The sequence below is a fragment of the Coturnix japonica genome, chromosome 2 (assembly GCF_001577835.2).
Source record: "Coturnix japonica isolate 7356 chromosome 2, Coturnix japonica 2.1, whole genome shotgun sequence".
Classification (NCBI taxonomy): domain Eukaryota; kingdom Metazoa; phylum Chordata; class Aves; order Galliformes; family Phasianidae; genus Coturnix; species Coturnix japonica.
Genome location: NC_029517.1, coordinates 131,198,759 through 131,217,623, shown reverse-complemented (window position 1 = coordinate 131,217,623; position 18,865 = coordinate 131,198,759). Strand labels below are relative to the sequence as shown.

Sequence of the window (18,865 nt, the reverse complement as noted above, 5' to 3'; positions counted from 1 at the left end):
TTCTTTCCTTTAGTAACGCATACGTACACAAAAGCTTTGCAAATTCAGACCTTCAAAGTATGATGGAAAGATCATACTTATTGGTAGTATAAATCATACTAATTTAGTACTTTGGGCATTTTAGTTTATTGTGGTGAGCTTATCAGAGCTGAAAAGATTTAGGATTGACTCTTGCATGGAGAGGTTCAGGTTGGATGTTAGGAAAAATTTCTTCTCTGGGAGAGTGGTCAGATATTAGAACTACCCGGAGTCTGTGGTAGGGGTGGCACATAAGGACATGGGTTGGTAGGCATGATGGAAATGGGTTGTCAGTTGGACTAGGTAAGATGATCTTTTCCAACATTAGTGGCTCAGTGATTCTATATGAAAGAAGATATTTCTATCAGTAACATCTGTTTCTTCAATCCTGTCTGCTCTTGCATAGCAGTGTGTTACCATTGAGGCATTTGTATGTGCTACCATATGATCTGCATGGTATTTGTAGGTTTTTATTAATCTTCCACTTACTTTCTTTTTTGGTAAATTGCTTCTTTCCACAAGCTGTTCATTCCTTCTGGAAACTGAATCTTCATCATGAAACTGAATGGCAAAATGAGTTTTTTAGTTTGTCGGGTAACACCGATAAAATTAGTCTTTGGGAGAGACTTTCCAGCAATGAAATATATTTAAAACCGATAAGGCCATGTGAAGTATCAAAATACTTGTGCTAATTCCTTCTCCATTGATATAACCATATTCCTGCTTCATTTTAGATCAATAAAGAAATGTTTATTTCATTGAGTTAGATCAGTATTAGAGAATAAGTAATGGGTGTTTTGTTTCTAATATACTTTATTTTTCAAGATTTTAATACTGCAATCACAGAATCATTAGGGTTGGAGAAGACCTCTAAGGTCATCTAGTCCAGCTGTCAACCCATCCCCATCATAGCACTCTGAAATGCCCTTGACTTCAAAAGGTAGGAGGGAAATTGAGTTATTTAGGAATGGAGTTCCCATTCTATGTGTTTTATCAGTTTTTGTTGCCCGGTTGGTGTGTCACCATTCATTCTTTATTCTTTTTCATTAATGTGTTAAGCTACATGATTGATAGATTCATGATGATTGTTTTATTGATTCATTTCCCTTAGTATTCATAACACATGAATATTTTAAAGAGTTTGTTCTTAAGTGGACTCATTTAAGTTTCTGTGCAATAAAATATGCTAGTGAGCTATTACGAGATTTGGTCATACAAGTAGCATTGTCCAAGAACTTCTCTTGGGATATTTCACATTGCAGGATGTGTTGGTTATACAACTGCTGTGAACTAGGGTGCAGGAGTAGGATTCAGAGCTCTTCAGAATGGGAATCCAAAGATGCCTACTCTTCTAGTTTATGATTTATTAAAAGCCACATTATTGAGGGACGGGAATTATTCTCAAGCTGTATGTGAACTAAAGCAGACTTGCTAGTTCAGTGATTGCTGTAAATTGAAATTAATAGTGCTCATCACGTGCATGTTGGGAGATGAAAATAAAATCAGAGGACTGTTATTTCCTTTAAGCTAACAAAAATACCTCCATGGAACATTAATAAGCATTTCTATGTCTTAATGCATGAAATATACTGACTGCATTGCTGAGACTGAAAAGTTAATTAAGCCCATAGAAAATAAGACCAAATGTGAGCATAGTTGTTACATGAGGTTGTGTGTTTGTGACATAAGCTAACATACGTCTTTTCAGCCATTGAATTATTCAGTTTTATCCTTCCCCCTCTTCTTCCAGTAGAACGGCACAGGTTCAGAGATCGTACACTGAATTGATTGGTCATCATGCTCATGTTCTGCTCAGTCAGGATCGAACTTCATTATGGTTCAAAAACGCCAAATTTTTTGTAGCATACTGACTTGTTTTCCCTCCTTTCAGTAACGATGCGTCAGTTTGATCATCCTCACATTGTGAAGCTCATTGGAGTTATTACAGAAAACCCAGTATGGATAATCATGGAGCTCTGTACACTTGGAGAGGTATGAAAAATTCTCATGTCTTTGGCCTCTCATCTGGCTTTGCAAAAGACTGAAAAAAACACTTATCTGCACTAACGCAAAGGCAGACTCGACAGACATGATATCATACTTGTCTTAGAATTATGGACTCAGATACAGGAATGGCAGAACTTGACCTAACTCCTCCAGTGAGGGATCTGCATCAGCTCATACCAAAGTGATTAAGTCACAGTTTTCAGAAGAACTTCAGTTGTTTTTGCAGGGTGTGAGCATGACGTGTGTCAAGGCAGATGATGATAACGAGATACCGTTTAAACAGCATTTGCAAGCTTGCGTTCAGGAAGGGAAATTATGTAGTACCTCTTTTGTTCCTTGAAGGTGGCAGAAGAGGCTTGTGTTGTGTGGGCAGCAACTGAAGGAGATGATAGCAGGGGGGATTTGTAGGAAAGGTAGAAGTGGGTGTTTAAAGCCATCCAAATCACTTGCCCAGTCTTGAATGGTTGCTTCTGGAAAACTGAACTTGGCGCATGAAAGCAGGTGGGTTTGCTGTTCACAGACTGAGATGGCTCACTACAATTTACTGACAGTAGTTACAGACTATTATCTTTCACTTCTTGGAAGCTTCCTGAGAAATACTGTTCTTTTTCCCTTGGAACACTGAATTTATGGTGTTTCTTCTTCATTGCAGTGACCCTTGTTAGGCTGACTTTCCTCATTATCATGTCATTTGGATGAATGGTTTTTATACCAAGCTAGATCTCAGATTTTAAAATTGATTTATTTCCTTTGTGCATATCTGAAAATGTGAACTGAAATAATATTCAATCCTGTAAGACTGTCATTTTAATTACCAGCCCGTGATTCATTATTCCAAAAGAAAACCAACAGCAGGCAAAACAAGAGACACAAAAAACTACAGAGGAATCATTTTCTGTCACGAGATTATAAACTTTATTTCCTGTTGTCCAAATTACTTTTTAAATCCTTGTTTTAATTTATATGGAGCATTTGGTGCCACTATATTGTGTTATTTCATGGCCAGGTAGTTTTCTGATCTCATGCAGTCTGAAACAAAGGCAGACCTGATGACACTTGTGTAAAGTTGACAGTTTGAGATGCAGCTTGTTTGAATCCGTTATCGTTCATCCTGACTACTTCCATTTTTTTTCTTCTTTATGCAAAAAGCTGAGGTCGTTTTTGCAAGTAAGAAAATTCAGCTTGGACCTGGCCTCCCTGATCCTCTACGCTTACCAGCTTAGCACAGCGCTTGCTTACTTGGAGAGCAAAAGATTTGTACATAGGTAAGACTTTGTGTGTGTGTGTCTTTGTCTGTTTTTTTATGTAGCTGGTTGAAACATCAGGGAATAAATGTCCTAGATTAGCAGATTGCTGGTTGGGTGTATGCTGGGTGCTGGATACACTTGCTTGAGTGAAAATGCACGATTAACATACATACAGATTTATATTTTAAGCTTATGTAGCAGCGATACGTTTATGTTTTACGTCCATCTTTGTGTTAGTTCAGCTTTTTTTAGACTGATAGCAAAATAACCCCCTTTTCAAGAGTGACACCTGCTGGCCCACTCCTAGATTGACTTGGAGATGGTGCTTCATTTTAATCAGAGGAATAAATTCCATCCGAGTTGTTGCATTGCTGTTACAACATCTCCTACAACAGCTCTGTCATTTTCTGAACGCAGAGATGTACAGCAAGGGGCAGCTGGCTTCTTAAGCAAAGAACAGGGAGAATAAAATGTTTGTATCACACAACTGCTTGCTTAGCTAAAAAGTGAACCTGTATTTCTATCTTGGTGTGTTTCAGATTTTTATCACCTTTGAATTCCTCAAATTCAGTCCTTAATTCAGAGGACTGAATTTATCCCTGTATTGTGTGCAATTAACAGCTGACAGAATTCAGATTATCGTGAAGCATTTGGACCTTGAACGTTCTGTCTGTATTTAAATATTTAAGTGCAAATGATATGTAGCATATATCGAACATGCATACATATGTATGTGTATGTGCACATTAGATATTTATATGTACTTATATAAGTGTATAAGAGTTGTAAATAACAGACCCAGCAGATATTTGAGTTTTGGCCAAGAAGCTGCTAATTTTAACTCTAGCAGTAAAATTTTGTTAGATGACTTCAATTGCATTGTACTGAAATGGGAGGAAGTAGATCACTTCAGGCTGCTGCTCAAGTTTAAGTCTGTAAGCCTGCCAATATCCAGATTCAACAAACAAATAAGGCTGATTCTCTCACCTAGGAAGCTGCAGGAAAAGAATAAGGGTGTCTTATTGGAAGCACTGTAGTACCACTAAAACTGGGCTCCTTAAGAAGCTCCTTACAGAACTGCAGTGTTAAAGCATTTCCTCACCTCACGCAAGGCAGATTTTCTTCTTCCCATTAATTTGAACTGCCAAAACCTTTTAGCCTTTAAATATTTAAACATAAGTTTCTAAACAACTATAAATACTATCTCCTCTATTTGGCAGAGATATTGCTGCTAGAAACGTGCTGGTATCTGCCACTGACTGTGTGAAATTGGGTGACTTTGGCTTATCCCGATACATGGAAGACAGTACTTATTATAAAGGTAAGTTGGCACTCTGGGTTCGTCTTACAAAGCACTGCTTTTCCCAGTGCTAAGTTTATTGTCAAAAGGAATTGACCAGATACTCTTGGTCTAGAAGATTTTTTTTTGCTTTTGGTAAAATGATTTAAAGTGTTCAAGAATTGAAAAGGTGGCAGTAAATTCCTACATGTGTGCATCAAAAAGAAGAATCACAGAGTCTGATTTAAGTTGAAAAAGTAGAAATACATTTGGGGGTAAAATTCTATTTGTTTGTTTGTTTTTCATGGTTTTTAGAAGGTTGTCCACATTTCAGACATGTCTGAAGTGATAGTATTGTATTAACCTGAGTATAGAATCATAGAGTCACAGGGTTGGAAAGGACCTACACGATCATCTAGTCCAACCACCCTCCCATTACCGCAGCTACAGCAAACCACTAAACCATGTCTTGTAGCTAGATGAAGAATATTTTTGTCAAGATATTTTTGAGAGGCTGAGGCTTCGGTGACTGTTTGATTTTGTTCTGTTCTTTGGAGTTTTTTAGTTGTTTGTGGTTTTTGGGTTCTTCTATTTTAAGGCCAGGCAAGCTACCCTTTTAAACGGTTAACTGAAAAGAATACCTGCTGTGTAACTGAGGTTTTCATGTCAGTTTCGGATTTAGTAGCAGTACATTCTGAATCATAAAACCATTAAGTCTGGAAAAGACCACTAAGATCACCAGCCATCAACCCATCACCACCATGACCACTAAAGTGTGTCCCTCAGCGTACCTTCTTCTTGAATACCTCCAGTGATGGTGTACTCCACCACCTCCCTGAGCAGCCTATTGCAATGCCTTCCTACCCTTTCCCTGAGAACAGAAATAATGACCTGCCTTCTTGTCTTCTTGTAGCTTCCAAAGGAAAGTTACCTATCAAATGGATGGCTCCAGAGTCAATCAACTTCCGACGGTTTACCTCAGCAAGTGATGTGTGGATGTTTGGTAGGTGAATACCAAAGGCTGGGGTTTGTAGCGTCCTGTGGACATGTTCAGTGCTTCATTTAATTCCCTGTAAGATTAATAATTTCCAGATATTGCTGTATATTTTTACTGTGTATTTTCTTCTTTTTTTTTTTTTTTCTTTTCCTTTTTCCTTCTATTTTCTTAAGGCCCAGATCAGCCTACATCTTTTCCTGTTTCCAGCTCTTTACTGCTAAATTCCCACTTAATTTATCTTTGATAGCTCCTCATAGCCTGCAGTCTATAGAATCACAAGGTTGGAAAGGACCAATAATAATAAGCTAGTCCAACCATCCTCCCATCATTGTTACTACCCACTAAGCTACTAAACCTCATAGCACTCACACAAAATATGACTGGGAGCTGAATGAAAATACAGGTCAATGAAAATATCCTGAAACCTGAATCTTTTTTTCTTAAGTTTGAAAGCTTTTATATGAATTTAATCTGTGCTCATGCTAGAGCTTACTGACTGCTTGTGTGGACAGACAACACAAACACAGGCTGTGTGAAGGAACAAAAATGATGAGATATTAAATAAGAGCAACATAGACAAGTTAGGCAATGGCAAATTGAAATACAAATGTTTTCGAGCAAAAGATATGTGATTTTTATAGTAATATGAAGAATGCTCCAGCACAGTCCCAGTTAGAAGAATTAAGCCCTTGGAACGTACTGGCTGATAGTAAACCAACAGATCGTTTTTGTCTTTGTGCTTTTAACGTAGTTTCAACAGAAGCTGTTTTATTATGTGGTTTCAGCAGAAAAAAAAATAAAAATGGGATCAGTGCCAGGGCTGAATCACCCTCAAAGTGAAAATAACATCCTACCAGTCTGAACAAGCCGGTTGGAACTAGTCAGAGAGAAGCAAATACGGCTCGTTTTACATCATTGTGAGCAACCGTTCTGATTTACAATAGGTAGAACGTAACTAAATGTGAAACCAGGCTGCTGTGAGCCAGCTGCGGGTCATGCTTCCTCACCAGCAGTTCTGGTTGGTAGTGTGTATGTGATCTTACTGCACACCTCTCCCTTCTGCTCTCAGCTGGTAAGTAGGGATCGATTCCCTGGCTCTGCTTTTTTATTGAAATTGCCTTGTTTGGCTGTGCAAATCCAGCCAGCTGCTCTGGGAGCAGATATATTTCTAACATATGTAACAGCTCTGAAAGAAGGCTTTTGTCCTTTATTTTAGTCACCATTCTTATTAAATCTCTGCACACTTAAAGCTATGTGTGCTGGGGGTGGGGGGAAGGGATTGCTTTCTTTTATTTTAACATGTTTTCTGTGCTCACACAGACCAAATGAATTGTTTTCTGTGTTTTGTAGGTGTGTGTATGTGGGAGATCCTGATGCATGGGGTAAAGCCCTTCCAGGGAGTGAAAAATAATGACGTTATTGGTCGGATTGAGAATGGTGAGCGGCTCCCCATGCCTCCGAACTGCCCTCCCACCCTCTACAGCCTTATGACCAAGTGCTGGGCATACGACCCTAGCAGACGACCCAGGTTTACTGAACTTAAAGCACAACTCAGGTAGGGTTGTTCTTCTGAAAGGTTATTTCCTTGCTCAGAAATACTTGTTTTTGCTTTATCTTCCATTATAGTACTTTTAAGTTTTAACATCAGAAAGGTTGTTGGTACTAGAAGTCATTTTGCAGGAGGTACAGTGCCTTACAGTTTATCTTGCAGTAAGTGTGAGTACATGATTTTGACACCAGTCTAAATTCACACTCTTATTCATAATGATTTATTCTAGAGTCCACGCATTCATTTTCCAGATGTGGTATAGGGGTGATATCTAAACTTTGAAGCATTACCAAGATACTGTCCAGACATATCTAACATTTATGACCACTTTTGTGATATTCTAAGTGTTCAGTGTTGGTTTTACTGAGACAACATAAGCCTCGGTCAATATGTGGGTATTGTACAGCTGTAAATCCACTCTTGAACTTGTTGTGATTCATTATCAGGTTCTTAAGTTTTATCTTACATCTTGTTTCACTTGTGTTCATAATACCTTGTATGCTCTCACTGGGTGCTGGTGTTAGAAGAAAATTCAGAAGTTGTTAAAATGAGATGCAGTTTTAGTGTGAATACGATGTTGTTTCAGAGTGCCTGTATGGATAAGCTATCCCTGTGTATTCTGTTTTTTTCCTCTTTCTTAAGGTGTTTCACTGTGTGTAACTCTGAGAGCTCATCTGTAGCCAAATAATTTACATAGCTAGAGAAGTACGTAGCCCTTCCCAGAAGGAACTGACTATGTAGAGTTGACTGGCTGTGTAGAATTGACTGTGCAGGAAGGAATGATAGGCCCGGGTAGGGACTACAGGGAAAAGATAGGACACAACAGTATGGTTTGGGTACTAGGTGGCAATTTATTTTCTTCTTTTTATTCATTTATTTTTTTTGCTCAAGAGAAATAGAAGTCTCTTTAATTTGCAGTCAGATTGTACTGATAACTCTTGGCTGGCACAGAGGGGATTGAAGCCATAAAAAATGTTGGTAGGAAGATAGTGTAAACTCAGACAGGGTAGGGAAGAGGAGCACTGTTGTTGGTCACTGCTGAAAATTTAGGCTACTCATAAAGACATGAGTCAGAAAGGGAAGAGGAGGAGAAAAATGAAAGTGGAAAGGTATCACCAGATTTTTTTTCCCCTCTTTTTGTCATGCTACGAGGTTGAGAACCATAGAATCATTAAGGTTGGAAAAGGCCACTAAGATCATCTAGTCCAGTCATCAGCCCATCCCCACCATACCCACTACCTGTGTCTCTCGGTGCCGCATCTGCCCTTTTATTCAGCGCCTCCAGGGATGGTGACTCCACCACCTCCCTGGGCTGCCTACCCCAATGCTTGACCATGTTTTCTGAGAAGAAATATTTCCTGATGTCCAGGCTGAGAAGCTGTTTGAAGTTTAGAGAAGAGGTTTTCTCCTGGACTGACAGCAGTGCTACAATCCAGTTTTTGCTCTCTTCTCTCCAATGCAGAAAATTTTGTGCTTCTCCAGAGTGTTGACCTTTACCTCCTAGAAGTTTGGCAGCACAGTTGTCTTTAGGGCTTCTTTGTGCTGCTCAGAGTCAGCCTCTCATCAGAAAGTTTGCCAGTTCCCTTTTATGAGGCAATCTCAGGCAACCAGGAAAGATTGTGTTTCAAAACTCAAATTCCCATGAACTTGCAAAAAACTGGACATTTCCTTGGTGGCTTTTTCTGTGTGGTGTTGCTGCTGCTCGTTCTGGATGTTTTCCAGGGTAGTTGTTTCAAGCTGAGAGCAGACTGATTGCCTGAAGCCAGCGCTGCAACGCTGCAGCATTCCTTTCTTTTTAATAACAAAGACCACGGCTTTGGGAAAAAACAGACTTCTGCTTCTGAAATAGCAGTGATGGGAGCATAAATGTTTCGTGTTCTCAGTTTGTTTGATACGTTTCATAGTAACATCTGCGTTGCACAAACTTTATTTGCAGTTGCTTCTGCCAAGTGAGATGCTGGTGAATGTAGAATTTGTGTTGTTATTGGGGTACTAACAGAGCCTGGCATTTTGTGGTTTGGGGTCTGTCCAGAGTGATTAAGGATGAATTAGTGAGTAAGGATGAATTAGTCTTCAGAGCAAACACAGAAAACAGCTTGTGCGTTTCCAGCTTTAGTTCCTCCTCACTTCCTACATCTCCCATTTTCAATTTAGGAAAAACAAAGAAAGAAGTGAGATGAAGTCAGGAAGCGGCAATGCTGCCCTGCTGTGCTGTCCCTGAGTGGGCCGGAGTGAAAGTCCAGAGTATTTTGATGGGGAAGCATGTGTTTCCTTGATGATTATGTGTACAGGATATTCCTAATTTTGCACTACGTGGTAAATAATATGATAGGCCAAAAGCATTTAATGAACCCAAATAATGCAACATTACTTCTACAGCCTTGCCATTCAGAATTACTTAGATACGCTTAGCTCTACTATAACTATATGCTTGCTATGGCGATATATACCATCTCCACATGTAGAATCACTAAGGTTGGATAAGACCACTGAGATGATCTAATCCAGCCATCAGCCCATCACCACCATGCGCACTAACCCCATCCCTCAGTGCCACATCTGCCCTTCCCTTGAACAGCAGAGGTGTTGACCCTTGTAGCATCCCTGGGCTGAAGGTCATGTATTAAATACAGATATAACTCTAAAAAGAGTATAAAAAATACAAATAAATTAAAACAGTGCCTTTAGTCAGCCTCCTAAAGTTTGTTTGCAGCGAGATGGTTAATTTGTTGGACTTGAGCCTTGTCAGAAGGCATTTGCTGTAGTTCCTGAAATGTTGCTTATAATGAAAAGAAACAAAACTGATAAGAATAGGGGCAGTTTGGGTCCTGATAGTTTGTGGCATCTGGCAAAAAATAGCACATACTTGATATATATGATGGAGGTTTCAGAGTTTTTCATGAGCCTTTTGGTATTTGACAGCGACCATAAGAAATGATATCCATATGAAAGTGTTTTTAAATTAGGGCTGTGTGGGAAAATGTGCTCCTGTACATGCAGCCTTGTATTTCTGAAGGCCAGAAACCACAGAGAGGAAGAAAGAAGCTGCTGGTTCAAGGGTCAGCATTCACTGTAGGTTCCCACACCACCATATGAGAAAACACTGACGTTGCTTTGCCTTTGGAACTTAAGGCTGCCTTTCAGTATTTCAGATACTTCTACAGCGAACTCCTGGTAAATGTTTCCTTTTCAATCCCACTGAAAAATTTCAGTAAAGAGAAAAATGGATGAAGTTTATCAGTTACACAAACTTGTAACAGCTGAGATCTTTCATCAGATTTCTCAGCCCAGCCAAGAAGATGCCCTGGGTCCAGATTTGCTCAGGAAGCCATATGAATAGAAAGGCTTCTTCTCTTCATAATTCCCTTTGCTGCCAAGAATACAAGAAGTTTGGGAAAATATGCCTAGATGTGACTTTCTTGACCTTCTGTGAATTCTAATAAACTGTCCAGAGTACTTAAGCAGCTGCACTGAGGAAGGGTCAGAAATATCTCTTGGCACGCTTCTACTCCATCTATGGATCGGTCGGCCCTTTGTGAAAACAAAGGCATTTCTGTGAGTCATTTATATTCCTTGTAGGTTTTTTTTGGGGGGGTTGTTTTTTTTTTTTTTGAATGATGCTTCTCTAAGGCATTTCTATTTTATATTCTCTTCTTGTCAGCAGTAGTCGAGGGCATCCAAGTACAAACTCTGCTGCGACTGATCTGCCTCATGTTTCTCACTGGGCTGTGAGGGGAGAACCTGTGGTAATACAGGCCAAGGAGCAGCATGGTGGGGTGAAGGAGAGCTGGAAGGCAAAAAGCTGAATCTGAGCTAAAACAAGTCACTGTGGTAGAAAATTATCATTGCCAGGGATACAATGGATGCAGATGGTATTCCATTAAATAGTGGTATGCCGTAAGTAGAATGTCTTTGATGTGAAGGCAAATTGTGGCCTTCCAGTATTTGAATGCAGCATGTAAACAGGAGGGGCAACGGCTGTTAAGTGGCAGGACAAGGGGAAATGGTTTTAAACTGAGACAGGGGAGGTTTAGGTTGGATATTAGGAGGAAATTTTTCACTCAGGGGGTGGTGATGTACTAGAACAGGTTGCCCAAGGAGGTTGTGGATGCCCCATCCCTGGCATTCAAGGCCAGGCTGGATGTGGCTCTGGGCAGCCTGGTCTGGTGTTTGGTGACCCTGCACATAGCAGGAGGGTTGAAACTTGATGGTCATTGTGGTCCTTTTCAACCCAGGCCATTCTGTGATTCTATGAAATGCGCACCAATATTTCATTCCTTTTTGTGGAAAATCAGGACTGTGCTGTGACAAACCATTCCCGTGGCCCCAAGTTGTCAATATGCCATCTCTAAATTTAGGCAGCTGCTTTTAGCTGGCTTTTGTTCCATTCCCATAGCTTGGATTAGAGCAACTGCTGCATCAAGAGCTTTGTTAAAGTATATATATGAATTTTATATATATATATATGCACATATGTGTATAGGTGAGTTTTTTGTTTTGTTGCTTGTTTTTTTGGTTGAGTTCTGAGGTATATTTGAAAGATCTTAGTCGCGGTTTATGACTGCAGCCACATCTTGTCTGATTTCACATGGTACGTAGAAATGCACTCTGAATATTTGAAGCATGAACTACCTTAAAGCAGTGGGATTTGGCTCCTTCTTTCTGAGCTCAAGTGAGAAATGCTTCTTTCATTACTCTGAAGGAAGAAAGAGGTGGTAAAGTAGAAGGGTTTTCCTTTTAGTCGCCTCTGTGGGGCTGTAGCTGTTTTTCTGTGGCCGTTCTATCATGATGACTTCTGCAAATAGCTTGTCAGATTTTGTTTTTGTTCCACATTCTTGTGTTACTTCAGCAGTGATGGATTGGAATTGCAGCAATACTTAGAGACGTGGGTTAGCTGCAGCGAGACAAGATGACTTCGCTGCTTTTAAAAAGGGGCACGGATTCTTTTGGCAGGGGAAGGAAAAGCAGAGTTCTAGTCTGCAACCAAGCAGGAATTTACTCTTGAAATAAGCAACGAAGTTCCAAGATTAGAATAGATTGCTGCAGTTGATCTCATCCCTTGCATGAGTAATTCTGGGTGGTTATTTAGTAGACTGCACAGATTATAAACTCAGAGCTGAGCTTTGTTTCTCAAAAGGCTGGAGTGATAAAGAAGCTGCAATGGCTGCTTTACGGGATTGTCCTCACTCTGGGGAGGTGGATATGTAAATACTCTGCCTTCCCCACATCTCATTGCTGTCCGTGTAGTGTGCAGCTCCAGCGAATTGGCAGCTCCCTCCTCCAAAGCTTCATTCTGAGTATTTTTTAAATGGCAAATATCCAACATTAATAATCCACATAGCAGAGCTGGGAGGAGGCTGCTGTGGGGGCAGCAGGATCACGTTGAACTTCAAACAGTCTTTTTAATAGTCAGAACTGTGGTAAGTAGCAAACGAGTTTTACTACTGTCTTGTGCTTTGTTGGAAATGCAGCCTTCTGACCTGAGTGCTTAAATGCTGGGTGAATGCTCTCAGATATTTCTGTTCCGCTGAGTTTCTCTGCTGTACGTGTTCCTGCTTAGTCTGAAATGGAAGGGAAAAGCGTGGTATTTAAAGTGTTTTGGACTGCTTTGTTTAACAGAGAAAAAATGGGAATGCTTTGAAGCTCTGTGGAGTTTCCATAAATGTATATTTTCAGCTTGTTTTGATCCTTTAGTGCAATTCAGTAGAATATTTTCTTGTGAAAAATAAGTTTTCATGCAAGTAAGTGCTTGATTTATTGTCTCTGAGGATTTCTCTGTCTAATTGCACATCAAAAGAAACGTTAGCATGCAAAGAAATTTTTATACAAGATCAACCACTGCTTTCTAAAGACCTGATAGTGCTTCTGATGTTAAAAGCACAGTGATAATACTACAGATGTATTCCTTCAGGGTATTACTTCAGGCTTTCAGAAAGCCAGTGTACATAAGAGAGGTCTGACTTTCAGTTCTCACTCTGTCGAATAGTATTGATTAGTTTATGATGTGGGAGCCCCGCGGAGGTTTTTGTGAGAGATCAAACAGGAGTTTTTCTGAGATACCGTGTGTTTTTCTTAGTACAATACTGGAGGAGGAGAAGCTGCAGCAAGAAGAACGAATGAGAATGGAATCCAGGCGACAAGTCACAGTGTCCTGGGACTCAGGAGGATCAGATGAAGCTCCTCCCAAGGTAGTTATCAGAACACAAAGCACGAGTGTTTCTAAAAATAATGATAATGCTCCTTTTAATTCCATTTATTTCTTCCAAGCCTTGTCTGAAGGGTTGGTTAAGACAACGGCGTTCTGCCCAATTCCGTCATCATCAGCTAATGCTTGCCTGAAATGACCCGGCTCTCTTTAGACTGTTATTAGGGCTGATCTCTGCTATAATTTTGCACTGACAAATTTCTGATTCTTGTTTATTTAACTTGCAGGAGAGTACCATAGTTGCCACAAAAATGTTTCCTGGCGTTTTCTTTCTTCTCTCTTGTAGCTCTCCTGTGAAACGTTAGCTGGTGAGATTTCAGACCCCCATGTAAAGACTTTTTTGTAATAACAGATCAGAATAGAAATTAATTAATTGTATTTTCTTTCATTTTCTTTACTCTGAACACAGTTTTACTTCCAAGGAACTTAAGTGTTTTCGATTACTCTTAACTTTGTTCCATTGCATATCTGTCCTGTGGGATGTCACTGAGGTGCTCTGCAGTCTAAGCTCACCAGCTGCCAAGCACTCTCTTCTCTCAATGACTGGAGTGCTTTTTGTTGTTTGAAGGACTCCATATTTTAGAGAATTTAATTTTGTGCCCTTACCATTGTGGTGTGGAGTAGTATCCGCATCCTGATCGGTTTGTGATGAGTTCCTGTAGCCCTCTGTGCAAGCTCTGGTGCTCAGAGGGATTGTAGTCAGAGGGAAGAATCCTGGAATCATTAAGACTGCAAAGATCAACTAAGGTCATTTAGTCCAACCACCAGCCCATCCCCACCATGCCCACTAAACCACGTCCCTCAGTGCCACATCTACCCGTCTCTTGGCAAGTCATACTGGGACAACTTTTGCTGTGCACATCCCCCAGNNTTAATCAAAAGGAAGCATATTTTCCTTTGGTTTCCGTGTCTGTTAGCTTGTTGGCTAGATGGATTTCCTAATTTAGTTCTCCATTTTGATAGCTCTATGGCAACCAGGAATTGCAGACCCTAGAACTGTTTTTACTTCAGAGTTAAGAATGGCCAACAATCCATCACACTGATCAGGCTTCTGAGATAAACTGCCAGGATCTGATGCAGTTATAACCAGAGAATGTAGTGAGCTACAGAAGCAGATGAACTGCATGAATCAGAGCAATATCCTACTTAATAGCAATTCAAATTTATTACTATATCGATATTAAGCTACTTAGTAATGCTTAATTATTATAATGTTGTTTAAGAATGCATTTAGTCTTCGGGGCTAATTCAAATAAATACTTCCAACTAACGTGATGAATGAGCAACACTGAATTAGAACTGATCATCATCAGAGCTTCAGGTGCGACATCCAAACTAGAACTTAAATTAATTCTCTTACCACTGCGTGCTTTATTCGTTGTTTTAACTCTCTGCAGCCTGGTCTGGTTGTTGGTGACTGCACACATAGCAGGGGGGTTGAAATTGGATGTTCATTGTGGTCCTTTTCAACCCAGGCCATTCTGTGATTCTATGATAGAGGTTAACGTCAGGTATAAATAGGAGAACACTTCTACTTTGAAGATAAAAGTAAGTCGTTCTGAGCATCATTTTCTACCACTGCTTCTTTCAGCAGTGTGAAATTTCTATCATTTCTCTGGCAAAAGGATGATCTGTTCAATGTGTGCAGACAAAAAGGCTTCTCTTTCATTGGGCTTTCCTAATTTCTGATTTTTCTCATGTATTCCTGTGATTACACATCAGCTTTGTTTACATGCAGAGTATTTTGTTTCTCCTGAAAGTGACAAGCACGATGCTTGGGGTAATACTCTGATAGCTTTTCTTTAGCTATCCTTCCTAATAGGAGCAATTTTTCATGGCTGGGTATGGGTTGCAGAGCGGAGCGTATTAAGAATATGGCCAAAAGTGCCTTCCGTTTTAAGGCAGTGAATTACATGGGAGTTAAGGATCAGAACTGACTTTGGTCCTAAGAATAATGCATGTAAATATTTGTGCTGAACAGAGTTAGATTGGTATTCTGATTGAAGCAAAGCAGTTTGCTTTTGGGAACCGTTACAGAACAACCAATGGCAAAACTTGATGTAATGCAGATTATGAACTTAGAAACAATATGATTTCAACCTGAAAGCCTGATGTAAGATTTCTGGAGCGTTCTCTTTGGAGTTAAGAACAGCACAGAGAAGGTCCCGTCATGCAAGCAATTAAATAAGCCCCAGAAACAGACAGAATGAGTGCTGCTTATTGAAATATCCGGTGATATTTCTAGTGAAATATGTTTCACCAGAGAATCATTTTGTGGGTTTAGTTTCTGGTTTGTAAAGACTCTCCTAAAATTTCTTTGTATTTGCAGCCCAGCAGGCCTGGTTACCCCAGCCCAAGGTCCAGTGAAGGGTTTTATCCAAGTCCTCAGCATATGGTACAGCCAAATCACTACCAGGTATTATATTTTAAACTCTGCATGTATTTATTCAGATGTTGTGTTTATAACTTAGCGGCAGCTTTTGGGATTGATTCACTTCTTCTGCTGTTCAGTTTCATTGACTGGTGCTAAGTGTTTTTTTGTTCTACATCAGAACAAACTCTGAATTGAGCCTAGTAGGTTTCCTCCAGATGGTAAGTATTTCCATATCTGACTTAGTGCTCAAATTCCTAAAGCTGGAGTGAAGCACATGAGACTTTTTCATATTTACTGAAGAAATGTAGTGCTCCCATTAGCATTTATCAGATCATAGAATGCCTGGGTTAAGGACCTTATTTATAGATTACGATCAGAGAATACCAACATTGAAATTGAAAAAGGCTACGGAGATTATCCAGTCCAGCCATCACCGCTGTGCCCACTAATCCATGTCCCTCAGTGCCACATCTACACATTTCTTAGTGAATCATAGGATTTCTTCTGTAGAAATGGGGTGTCTAGGGATGGGTTGGAATTTCTGCTGTGTTACGAAATCATGTGCATTTATAGAACAGGTTTGGATGGTGCACTTTACTTGGATTTATTGATACTGAACTCCCTAATATTTCTCTGAAACAGTTGTATTTTCTGTTGGCTGGTAGCCTTCCTTAAGTACACGTAGGTCTATTCAAAGCAACAGCCATATATAACAGACTCAGGTGAGATTTGTTTTTCCACAGGACTGAGGAGGTTTTAAGTTTTTAATGAGAATATCAGACTTACTAAAGCTAGTTTGATTTTTCTGTGGATAATTTCTCACGCTGTGCAGCTAAGCACAGTAATTACATGCAGTCGCTCAGAACTGAAGCTTGTAACATACAGTGGGGGGTACGTTATTTATGGCCCTGTAGGGTGATGTTTGCACAGCTCCTATCAACTTGAATATGAGCTGTGCATATGTAAGCCTTCCAGAAGTATCAGTAGGGTTGGTTTTGTTTCTCAGAGTACTTTCATCTTCTTCACTGCAGAGGTTGAAACATGCTTTCTAATGTTGATGTTTGGTTGGGCATCCTCAGGTAGCATATGAATTAGAGAAGGAGGTTTTGTGTCACATGGGGGAGCATAAATCCTACTAAAAAGATGCCACCTTTTTTTCTTCACCCTAAAGGTATCTGGCTATTCTGGTTCTCATGGGATACCAGCCATGGCAGGCAGCATTTATCCTGGGCAGGCTTCTCTGTTGGATCAAACGGATTCCTGGAACCATCGACCTCAGGAAGTATCAGTGTGGCAGCCAAACATGGAGGTATGGTGAACTGATACTGATACTGTAAATACACTTTTTCTTAATTCCTTAGATATATCTGGAGAGTACTGCAGGAAAATCAAGTGTGTAAGACTGCATAAACTCAATTGTTCTGTAGGATTCAGGCACTTTGGACGTACGAGGAATGGGGCAGGTTCTACCCACACATCTCATGGAGGAGAGATTAATACGACAACAACAAGAGATGGAAGAAGATCAACGCTGGCTTGAAAAAGAGGAACGATTCCTGGTAATGCTTTGTTTTGTGGTTTCTTTTCATTCATTCATTCAGATTTATCTTTAAGTGTTCAGCTAGTCAATATATCCTGTGCTACAAATACAGAACCAGAGGAGCATGGAATATCTGAGGTTGACAGGGACCTTTGGGTCCATGTGGTCCAGTCCCTGCTGAGATAGGGAGACCTACAGCAGGGTGTCCAAGGCCACACATCCAGGTGACTCTTGAAGATCTCCAAGGAGCAGACTCCACAACATCAGTTCACTACACAGTGTAGAAGTGTTTCCTGATGTTTAGATAAAAGCTCTTGGGTTCCATTTTTGTGTGCATTACCTCTTGTCTTGGCACTGGGCACTGCTGAAAAGAGCCAAACTCAAATAGCTGACATTTTTCCTGTATAGGTTCATGCTGAGGAGCCTATGAGTCCATGAGCATCACTGATAGGTGAATGGCAGTGGTGTGGTGTGGGTTGTGACATGCATCAGTCGCACATACAGTTTCAAGTGTATTTCAAGGAACATTTTGATTTGAAACTTCTCTTGTTGCATGTAGTTGGCATGTTTGTATCAATGCAAGTGTGGTAAGTTGGTTGTGAGAGCTAAGTTTGAGTAATTGACCAGGTGGCTTATTTTTATTTTAGAGACCAACATTTGCTGGTTATGATTGTCTCACTGCATTTAAAGCCATCTTTTAGGGATATTGAAGACAGTAAATTGAGTCCCTTGGAAGTAAGAATCTATGCTTTATTCTACTGGATGTGAATGGGAAGGAACAAAGAGCAGATCTTAGATGTAGACAGTGTTACTGAGACCTCATTCTTTGTCTTGAATTACCTAAGTGTCTCTTAGGGTGTTCATTAGATCTGCTCATCTGAACGTCTGATGAGCAACTAAGGGTAGGATAAATCTCTACTAGCAGATGAGAGCTGCTGGTAGATGCCTCCATGCCCATTGTGTGTTCTAGCGAAGATGTGGATTGTGACAGAAATACAATGTCACTTCTGATTAAAAGGCAATGAACCTTGCTTTTGGCTTCTTTCTCTGTAAGCACCCTTGGAAATCTGTGGTTTACCATTCGATGATGATAGAGAAACCACTGTACCCAGATTGCTTTGTCAGATGTGTTACAAGGGAGGGGAAATGAAAACTTCTTGCCTAATTTAGGCATTAGCTTTTCCAGTCCTGAATGGCCCCAACTGTTTGTGACTTTCACAGATGTGGATTACAATTTACAAGATTGTCAAGGATTTTTTGAGGGATTAATGCATTGCCCCAAGAATGCTCCCTTAATAGAATGCCTCTTGAGAATGAGACATGGTAACTTCATGTGGTGGCAGTGGGTTGTGCGGGAGCTTCCACCTTCTGCAGAATTGGTGCTAATTATTTGTAGCGCTCAGTGTTCTGCTTTGCTTCAGCCCCAGGACCATCAAGATGTTTTAACATCCCCTGGATTGCTGCTTGTTGATTTTTCTTTTGCCCTATAATAGTGCACTGCTGAGGAGATACCATCACTACTATCACCTCCTATTGAAAGGAAATAGAAAGTGCTCGTGAGCTTGTGAGCTCTACAACTCGGTAGCTTTGCCAGAGCTGGTTTTGGTTGTAAACCCAACATAAATGTTAAACAGTTGGAAAGGCAAAAA

At 40.2% G+C, this 18,865-nt stretch overlaps 1 protein-coding gene across 15 annotated transcripts in view; it reads left to right on the top strand.

Annotated features, from left to right (window-relative positions):
- PTK2 (protein tyrosine kinase 2) overlaps positions 1-18,865 on the top strand; it is a 151,784-nt gene that overhangs the window by 118,250 nt on the left and 14,669 nt on the right. For 13 of the 15 annotated variants that reach the window (XM_015856384.1, XM_015856385.1, XM_032442923.1 and 10 more), the window contains 9 exons: positions 1,910-2,010; positions 3,175-3,290; positions 4,493-4,593; positions 5,465-5,554; positions 6,899-7,103; positions 13,174-13,285; positions 15,632-15,718; positions 16,848-16,985; positions 17,104-17,235. In XM_015856384.1, coding sequence (XP_015711870.1) covers positions 1,910-2,010; positions 3,175-3,290; positions 4,493-4,593; positions 5,465-5,554; positions 6,899-7,103; positions 13,174-13,285; positions 15,632-15,718; positions 16,848-16,985; positions 17,104-17,235 — 1,082 coding nt within the window. Of the gene's footprint in view, positions 1-1,909; positions 2,011-3,174; positions 3,291-4,492; positions 4,594-5,464; positions 5,555-6,306; positions 6,621-6,898; positions 7,104-11,727; positions 12,518-13,173; positions 13,286-15,631; positions 15,719-16,847; positions 16,986-17,103; positions 17,236-18,865 lie in introns of those variants that run through there. The other 2 variants (XM_032442921.1, XM_032442922.1) reach the window with 2 other exon arrangements.